At 35.2% G+C, this 10151-nt stretch overlaps 1 protein-coding gene across 1 annotated transcript; it reads right to left on the reverse strand.

Moving 5' to 3' along the window:
• Nucleotides 1-3151: 3151 nt before the first annotated feature.
• On the reverse strand, nucleotides 3152-9598 carry LRRD1 (leucine rich repeats and death domain containing 1). Its single transcript, XM_029283081.1, has 5 exons — nucleotides 7607-9598; nucleotides 6935-7133; nucleotides 6240-6401; nucleotides 3683-3803; nucleotides 3152-3426 (listed from the first exon to the last, which is right to left on the reverse strand). The coding sequence occupies exons 1-5, from the start codon at nucleotides 9596-9598 to the stop codon at nucleotides 3246-3248; spliced, it is 2655 nt and encodes an 884-aa protein (XP_029138914.1). The 3' UTR covers nucleotides 3152-3245.
• Nucleotides 9599-10151: the final 553 nt, after the last annotated feature.

Genomic DNA, 10151 nt, shown 5'->3' on the forward strand with positions numbered 1-10151 from the left:
TCCCCATCAGCCTTCAAAAGCCTCTCAAGTCTCTTAGCCAAACATCCAAATTCAAAGCTTCTCTGGGAGAATGTCCGAAACCGAATCAAATACAATCCAAACTTCAGGATGAAAGCAAGGGAAGTAACTCACATTTCATAATCTCTTAAATTTTCATAGTCCTTAATTGGGTGTTATATTTCTTAATCAATTGTCTGCGATGGTCTGGAGGAGGCAGAAATTCAGCATCCATCTTCCATCCAAGCTAGCTCCGCCCCCTCTCTCTTTGATCAGTTTCCAACCATTGTTTCTCATCCTTCCCTCTGGTGCTCTGGTGAACAACGTGACCACGTCTTCCTTGTGACAGCCCCTCAGATATTGGAATACTGCTATCATGTCTCCCCTATTTCTTCTTTTCTTTAGACTAGCCCACTGGTCGGCAACCCGTGGTTCTGAAGTCTCATGTGGCTCTTTCAGCCTTCTACTGCGGCTCCCAATCCTCCTCTGCCATTTGCAGAGAGAGAGAGGCACTTGCGCTTCCCTTCTCTCTCTCTCTCTCTCTCTCTCTCTCTCTCTCTCTCTCTCTCTTTCTCTCCGATCTTCTGCTCACCTGGCCAGTTGGCCTCACACTGTTCTCCGAAAAGCTGACAAGCTTATTGGGTGGGCTCCGTGCCCTTGCTGCATCTCCGCAGGAAGCAGGAAGCAGCAGAAAGCAGAAAGCAGCAGCTCTCTCGCTCTCTCTCTCTCTCTCTCTCTCTCTCTCTCTCTCTCTCTCTCTCTCTCTCACTCACACACACACACACACACACACACACACTTTTACTTACTTAGTGGGGGAAGAGGACTGGCAGACCAAGGGCAGGAGAGAGCCAGCCCAATAAGAATGTGTGTCAGCTTGTCGGAGAACAGTGTGAGGTCAGCTGGCCAGGTGAGCAGAAGATCGGAGAGAGGGAGAGAGAGGGGGGAGAGAGGAAAGAGAGAGGGGGGGAGAGGAAAGAGAGAGAGGGGGGAGAGAAAGAGGGAAAGGGAGAGGAAAGAGAGAGGGAGGATATAGAGAGACGGAGGGAGAGAAAAGAGAGAGAGAGGGAGAGAGGGAGAAAGAGAAAGAGAGGGAGAGAAAGAGAGGAGAGAGAGAGAGAGAGAGAGAGAGAGATAATATGAATATATGTTGTCCTTACTGGACTTTTAGTAAAGAACATTTAATGAAATATTTTGATTATTTTTAATTAAGAGATGAGGTATGGGGATAATTATGCTGTATTTAAAGATAGCAGATAAGCTACTAAAATTGTTTTCACCTGTTGGGATGAAGGATAAAGTTTTTTTTCCCTTCTTTCTCCGGCATAAAAATTTGTTTTCTTTGTAGCAGTTCATTGATTTCAGAAATGTAACACACTATAGTTTTTTTATACATAGCATAAAGGTAAATAAAGGTTATATGCAGTGTTATCTTCATTTTAGATGTCAAAATGGTTTTGTGGCTCCCAATGTTTTTTTTTTCTGTGAGAAACGGGTCCAAGTGGCTCTTTGAGTGTTTAAGGTTGCCGACCCCTGGACTAGCCAAACCCAAGTCCCGCAGCCTTTCTTTGTATGTTTTAGTCTCCAGGCCTTTGATCATCTTAGTTGCTCTTCTCTGAATTTTTTCCAAATACTCAACACCTTTTCTGTGATATAGTTACCAAAATTGGCTGCAGTATTCCAGGTGTGGTCTTACTAGAGTTTTATAAAGCGGTACTAATACTTCATGTGATCTTGATTCTATGCCTCTGTTTATACAACCCAGGATTGTATTAGCTTTTTTGGTTGTTGCTGCACACTGCTGGCTCATAGTCAAGTGATCGTCCACTAGGACTCCAAGGTCCGTCTCACAGTTACTGTTTTTAAGCCAGGTCTCACCCAATCTGTACTTGTACCTTTGATTTTTCCTGCCTAAATGTAAAACTTTGTTTTTCTCCACATTGAAACTCATTTTGTTGGATAGGGCCCATTGTTCAGGTTTGTCTAGATCGTTTTGGATCATGAGTTTGTCTTCTGGGGTGTTGGCTACTCCTGTCAGTTTGGTGTAATCTGCAAATTTGATGAGTTTATTTATTTATTTATTTATTTATTAAATTTATATACCGCCCTATCTCCCTTACGGGACTCAGGGCGGTGAACAGACGATACTAAAAACCACAATAATAAATAAATTCCCTCAATAAATAAGTTCCCTTCAATTCCCTCATCTAAGTCATTTATGAAGATATTGAAGAGTACTGGGCCTAAGACAGAACCTTGCTTACTTCTCTCCATGTGGATGTAGTGCCACTGAGTACTACTCGTTGAGTACGGTTTGTCAGCCAGCTACAGATCCATATGATGGTGATATTCATCTGATGTTTAAAAATCTGGTAGTCTTACAACATTATGTGCTGGTCATAATCCAGTTTATAAGCATATATCATAATGTTATGTCTGTCTGTAAATGCAAATCAAATCATATATGTAGGTTTGTGATTTTTGGAGACAGGACTGCAAATTTACATTGGGCTTAAAAGTTGCATTCAGGTCCAAGCAGTTATAGAATCTGAACTGAATGTAATTCTATGCTATTTGTGTATTAAGTATTTTACAATTATTTTGCAATTCTCTTTGAAATCCATTTTTAAACTTAAATAATAGTTATTTTTATTTATAATTTCAACTTTTATTCCCCCCACCCAGTTGTATAAAACTGAAGGGCTAACAAAGATTAAAACAATAAACAGTTAAAACATTTCCAATGGTCAAACTGGGATAAAGAATACCAAAAAATTATATAATATTCAATCTAAGGACAGGGCAATGGGAATATTCCAGATACCCTACCCAGTGTTAGAGCCAGGTTTTAAGTACTTTCTTGAAGGCAGGCTGTGCAGATCCAAGGGGGCATCTTGTTTCAGGAACAATGTACAGTTATCTAGAAAAATACCTTCTTGTTCCCCTGAGATGATTCTGTTCTGTAGATTGGACCTAAGTCATGTGTCTTACTGGATGGACAGATACAATAGGAAACAGTCTCCAAAATATCCAGATAAGCTATATATGACAACGTCTGGCATTGCCTGAAACCAATGCAGCTCAGGTCATAGCAGTGTTGTTGAAGTACAGCCACAAGTTGTAGTTTCCAATGCGGTCTTCAAGGGCAATCCCATGAAGAGCACACTAAATCAAGAGGTATTGAATACTGATAAATGTATTTAGTTTCAAGATATGCCCAAGTTGTTGAATTGGAAATACAAGTTTTTTCAAAACTTTACCAATCTTGAACACAGCTTTAAAGCTTTGATTTTGTTGGACAGATAATAGAGGCCAGATATAATCAATATTCTGATCATGTGGTCTACCATAGCAGTTGGAGACAAATTTTGATTTGCTGTTTTCCAGGAATTCAAGGCTTCAGCAACTTTTTCTTCTAACGTAAGAGACCTAAAAATATAAATAGAAAAATACTTGATCTTCCCATGATTGATAGAATCTGTGAAAAAAAATGTACCAATGAAACAATAACAAAAATACTGATTAAAAGGGAAAAGACATTGTATTTATTTATGTAAGTGTTTATATGGCCACTCAACTCAGACAATGGGTCCCTGGGTGGCTTACAAAAAAGGGAAACCACAAGCAACCCATACAAAACAAGATAGAATATCTCATTAAATATTGATAATTAAATATCACTAACCTATTATTTTCGATATCTACAATTGTATCATTGTCAAGTTGCATTTTTCGGCAAAAATGATCCAAATGATCAAGAGGAATATTTTTACTAATGGTTTTGAATATTTTCTCCATGACATTTTCTAAAATAAACACATTATAAATATTAGAAAATAGCAATTTGATATTGCAAATTATTTAGACTATAAACACAATTCTGGGAAATGTGGCTCTAATAAGAGTAGATCAAGATCACAGTTCAATATGCATCTGAACTGAAAAGAGTGTAGGATTTGAGACTGTATCCATAACTAGATATGTAATTGTGGATGTATTAATATAGCCAGAATGGAGTGTAGGGGCAATTATTAATTTGTAACAATGCTTTTTTTGTAAAAAAAAAAAAAAAAAAAAAAGGTGCTGGAACTCACACACGTCATACAACCCGCCTTGCCTACCCTACAAGATTTACCTTTGTAGTTGAAAAAAAACCCCTTTAATTTTTAGTGTATCTAAAAGACTAGGATTTTGTTCAAGATAAGATAATACTACTGTTACCATGCACTCTGTGGCTTTAAATTACAAGGAGGCATTTTATTAATATTTTGGGACATTTACCATTGGCATACCCATTTAGTTTAATGAGTGGAAATGTCTGCTTTCTACGTGGAATGAAATTGGCCCAATAAAACAAAATGTGGTTGCTTGTAAAAGATTGAATTATTTTTAAGAAGTTGTCAAACAAGGTGGAAAAATTTACATGTGCAGTTTAATATGGATATTGACGTGAAACAAATTAAAGTTGAAACTTTGTCAGTCAACAGATTACTTTTAATTTACCTTTAAGTTAAACCCAATTGATTAAACCTTATACTGTAGGTCTACCTTTACACCTGACCAATACATAATTAATATATATTATTATTAATAATAATACCTCCAAATCACAAGACATTGACTTAATTCTTATTCTTTCCCTCTGCAGTTTGAATATAAAGTATAAAAGAGATTTTCATAGATATCCCAGCCTTTGAACTACCCAAAGAACTGAAGCAGCAAAAATCCCTGCTTTGTAGTATCTCATTTTGTTTGATTTCAGGCTATTGATAGACTATAGTTGTCTGCTTAGAAAAACATTTTAAATGGAATTGCTTTTCCTGCTTTGTAATAGATATTGATTTATGTTTTCTGGGGCCATCCACTCATCTTCTGATAAATGTAAAATGTAGAAGTGAAGAAACAATGGGGATTTTATGATAGGGTGGGTAGGACCAAATAACAAGCATGAGTCCTGGAAAAGGCCCAAAAAACATTGGGCTGAATTTTGAGATTATTAGCCCTATATGCTACTCTAGGTACTTGCAATGAACAAATTTATACTTAATGTAATTTAGGCTCTAGTACAGGGGTAGGCAACCTCGGCTCTTTTATGACTCATGGACTTCAGCTCCCAGAATTCCTGAGTCAGCACAGCTGACTCAGGAATTCTGGGAGTTGAAGTTTATGAGTCATAAAAGAGCCGAGGTTGCCTACCCCTGCTCTAGTAGAATAGAAAGTAATTGAGGACGTTCTTTGGGGATGCATTTTATGTGGGAGAGAAAATGCAACCTTCTTTTAAATAAACCACAGCAGCAGAATATAAGTCCCTGCAAACTCAGTGCCTATGACTCAGAAAGGCTGTTCTTATGCAGGACTAAGGGATTAGAAAAGAAGGCTGAGGGAGACAGCAGATGACAGAAGTCAGCAAAGAAAACATCTCTTGGATTAATTTATCAGATATGTATCTGATATCAAATACCAAGCAAGAGAATTGGTTCTTCAACTTGGAAAGCTTTCTAGAAGAAGGAAGGGGTCAGAGATTATTCAAGAAGGGTTGGAAGGTTTATTAAGACTGTTGGCGCAAAAACAGGAGAATAGAAACTTCAAACTGCTGATCTGGATGAGTTTATCTCTTTGCTTAGACATTTTATTTTGAATGTTACCTTAGGATCTCAATTTGGACTAGTCTGTTTTGGTTTCAATTTTTCTTTCTGAATGTTCAAAAGATTGGGAGGAATAAAGCTTCAACAGATTCTCTACATCTTTGAAGAGTCCAGCATTTGCTTTCTGTAATTTCTAGGTCAGTTCCCTCTCCATTTACAAAGATCTCTGCCATATTTGGTGTCCAAAATGAGATGGAAAAGAGGCTTAGTGCAAGCAGCTGATCCATTAAAAGAGTATCAAGGAGGATTCCTCAGAGTGTAAATTAAGGTGACTTATGTTGGTACAGCAAGCTATGTCTTTATGTTCAGCAAATACTTAATCTGCAGACACTCATAATTTACTGCTACATCTTATTGACGAGGCTCATAACTAGAACATCTTTGAACAATATCTATTATCTATTAATACTATAAAGTAGACAGCAAACTTCTTCTAACTCACGTGACTTAATCCATGTGATCAGAGCAATCAAGAAACAAGGGAGGCTCCCTACCTCTCTACCCCATGGTAGATAGGAAGTCTCAGAAGCCCAAAGAAAGCAGTCTGAGGCATGAGTAGGAAGTCTACTGATATTGGGAAATTTAATCTAAACTTACCATCTCTTCGATCAGCATTTTCTAAGTAATGTATGATGGGGAGCAGCTGTTTCCCTTTACAGACTTCCAGAGGAGGCCTGATGAGAGTATTTTCATCAAAATCTATATCCTTTAGTTGCAGAAGAAGGTGCATATCACTAGGCAAGTATACAAGCTTGTTTTCTAGTAAAATAAATAAATAAATAAATAAATACAAAGGGCTGTATTTGCATTCTATTAACTGATTGCCATTTTGAGGAGTTATCAATTAATCATAGGAATATTAATATTAAGGAACAAATGGTTAAATTGACATAATTGTGCAGAAATAGTGGATTGTTATACTATATCAGTCATTTGATTTTTAAATTTTTATTTTAATTCATTTTTTATCATGTTGCAATTGACTCCATTTCATTTATAAGCTGACAAATAATTATAAATATTTCTATTATGTAATAAAAACCCTATACACCCATATTACCCTTTATTTAAGTACACACCTCTCCAGTTATCCAAGCATTGTCAAAATAATATTTGTTGGCTTTCTATTGCAGCTGAATACAAGTTTGTACATGTTTACACTCATTTTTGTATACTTGCTACATCTGATCTGCATATCACAACTTGATTCTCCGTATTCTCACCAAATTAGGGCCACTCTATTTTCACACCTGAGTATCATTTCCTATGATAATGAATATAAAAGTGCTTACCTCTCAGATTCAGATGCTGCAAATTACAGAGTGATGAAAAACTTGAGGGAAGTTTTGTTAAACAATTGTTGTTTGCTATCAAAGTGACCAAGCTTTGTATGTCCCCTATACTTTCTGGTATTTCTTGTAATTCATTGTGAGAAATATCCAGCTCTTTAAGAGATGTCAGCTTTGATATCTCTTCTGCCAGTGATTTTAACTGAAAATAAAAGCAATTAAAAATATTTTTATACCGAGGGATTGTTTTGTTACAAACCTACATAAGAAAATGTTGAGTAGATTCTGCTAAAACAATGCTGCACAACAAAACGAAACAAGGATAATGATCCAAATAAGCATTTTTAAAATATTCCCAATAGAAAAAAATATATACGACAACTGCAGAGACTTGGTGCTCTCTGATCTTTAGGAGTTGATTCAGATTTCTAGAAGTCAGAGTACAGATATAATTTAAGGAGGATTCAATTTGAGGAGGTAAGCGCTTAGAAGATCTCTGAAACATAAGGTGTAATTTTAAAATGGTGAAAAAGTCATCAATCTTGATTGCACTATTGGGCCTAGCATACCAGAACATATGTCATGTTTTTCAAACCTGGCAACTTTAAGATGTATGAACTTCAACTCTCAGAATTCCCCAGCCAGCATAAAGAGACATAATTTTAAGTAGCTTACCTTTAATCCATTTTTCTGACTCAGAGTTAACTTCTGCAATGATAAAAGTTGGCATATTTCATTTGGAAACGATGCAAACTGGTTGTCTGATAGATTTAAGACTTTTAGCTTTGATAGTTCCTTAATATCTTCAGGAATGAACTGTATTTTGTTTTCAGAAAGATCAAGAACCTTTAAATAACTTAGAACACACAATTCTTTGGGAAACAAAGTAAATTTGTTATGGTATAATAGCAGAATCTGAAGACATTGCATTTGGTGCACACTTGTTGGAACAGTGCTTATTTCATTGTTACTTAGATCTAAATAGCTCAGTCTAGAAAGAGTACAAAGGTGTATGGAAAATGATGGCAACTTGTTCTTACTGAAATTTAGATGCTGCAGATTTTTAATAAATGAAATGTCAATAGTTATTTCTGAAATATAATTTCCACTGAGATTTAAGTGATTAAGAGCAGCTAGTGCGCACAATCCAAGTGGAAACACAGCCAATTTATTATAACTTAAGTCAATTTTAATGATTTCAGTACAGCTTTTTATTTCAACAGGAATGTACATTAATACATTTCCTGATATTTCTAAAATTAAGAGTTCTTTCATGTATGCTATTTTTTCATCTAACAAGGTCAGTTGGTTTCTGTTTAGGTACAATTCCTTTAGATATTTTAATCTGTATAAAGTGGAAGGAATCTCCCTTAATTGGTTGTCATTAAGATTGAGGGATTCTATCATGATACAATTGCAAAGACTATCAGGAATTATTTTTAATAGATTTTTAGCAAGATTAAGGTCACAAAGCTTTTCAAGATTTTCCACTTTATCTGAAAGACTTTCTAACTGATTATTATCCAGCCTCAGTTTTTCAATATGTACCAAATGAAAAAGCTGCACAGGCAAAAATGTAAGCTTGTTGTTACTTAATGAAAAGTCTTTTAAACTTTTGAGTTCTTTGATTTCTTTTGGTAAACTTTGGATCTGATTTTCTGACAAACTAAGCTTATTTAGATTTGGAATGTAACAGACTATTTTTGGAAATATTGAAATGTTACAGGAATTTAAAAGGAGTGTATTTAATTTGTTCATGGTAGATATAGATTCTGGGAGGGTCACATTATTTCCACTGAGCTCTAACATTTCTAGCCTTTCAAGTTTTTCTAAAGCAAAGTTGATTTTTTCAATATTGTTATGACTGAGCAAAAGACATCTGAGTCTTGATAGTTCAGAAAATTGTTGTGGCAATGATGATATTTGATTATAACTCAGATTCAAAGTTCTAAGTTTTTTAAGAAGACAAATTTCAGGAGGTAATGAAGTTAACTGATTTCCTTCCATAGATAGTATTTCCAGGTTTTTCAACAAACTTATCTCTTTTGGTAGGGTCTTTATTTCATTATTGTTTAAATTCAAAAACTTCAACTTCTTTGTGTCAAAAATCCCGGAAGGAACTTCAATGAGCCCTCTTGTATGTAACTGAACTGTAAACTCATCAAGCATCATTTCAAATACTGATTCTTTGGATAGCTTTTGACATACTGTAGCATTTTCTACGGAAAGTAGTAAACTTTTTTTAGCTTGAACTTCAAAAAAATATTGTGGAATTTCAGCTAATCCTTCAGCATATAGATATGCCAGAAGTTCAACATGTTTTGTATCGACTGTCCAATCTACTGGAACTTTTTTTAGTGATTCTACTTTCTCTGCAGAATGTAAACTGCATTTTTCATTTTCTGCATCTTGTAAAGGACCTATAGAACTTTTTGCTTCTGTTTCAGTTTCAGTCTCCTGAAATTCACTTGCCTTTTCCTTGGGCAAACTGCTTAATGATATTTCTGGCATTTCCAATGCTTGTGAGATAGTTTCACTTTCATTAGCATTGGTGGGTTCTTGCTGATTTTCTTTCAGCACTTGATTTGTAGAACTTTCAGTTACATCATGTTCTTCAAGAGATTGCATGCTGCCATTTTCATCCTCTTTCATTGACTCCATCTTCATTTACGTGTTCTTCTTTGAAAAAAGCAGTGTCAGTTGTTACTGCTTATTCCAGCCTTTATTAAAAATAAAAAGAAAGGAGAAAATCATAATATAATGGCATGATATAAGAAACAGGATTCAGACAAAATTAGTGAAATAGTAATCAAGCAAAAATATTACTTAGTAGTAATAACTGATTGAATTTTAGCTGTTTGTAACTGCTTAGAACCATCACATTTATATTTTAAATAATGTATCTTTTAAATTTTTGTAAAAAGATAACAAGTAAGAGAATTCTAATATCACCAGTTTATTTTAAGAATAATAAAACTTATGGTAAAACTGGATGATCTTATTCAGAAAAGGTTTACCCCTTTAATGTAGTAAAATGAACAATTATTAGAATAATGATTTGTCTGCATAACTGCAATAATGATGTGTCTGCATAATTGCTAGAATAATGATGTAATGCATAATCACTGGGAAAATTCACTGGGAAAGTTCTGTGTCAGTAATATGTGGCTAACCAAATGCGCATTGCACATGGATACTTTGTATGTAGCAAAACCTTCCA

Source organism: Protobothrops mucrosquamatus, unplaced genomic scaffold (assembly GCF_001527695.2).
Source record: "Protobothrops mucrosquamatus isolate PMUCROS unplaced genomic scaffold, P.Mucros_1.0 scaffold13, whole genome shotgun sequence".
NCBI lineage: Eukaryota > Metazoa > Chordata > Lepidosauria > Squamata > Viperidae > Protobothrops > Protobothrops mucrosquamatus.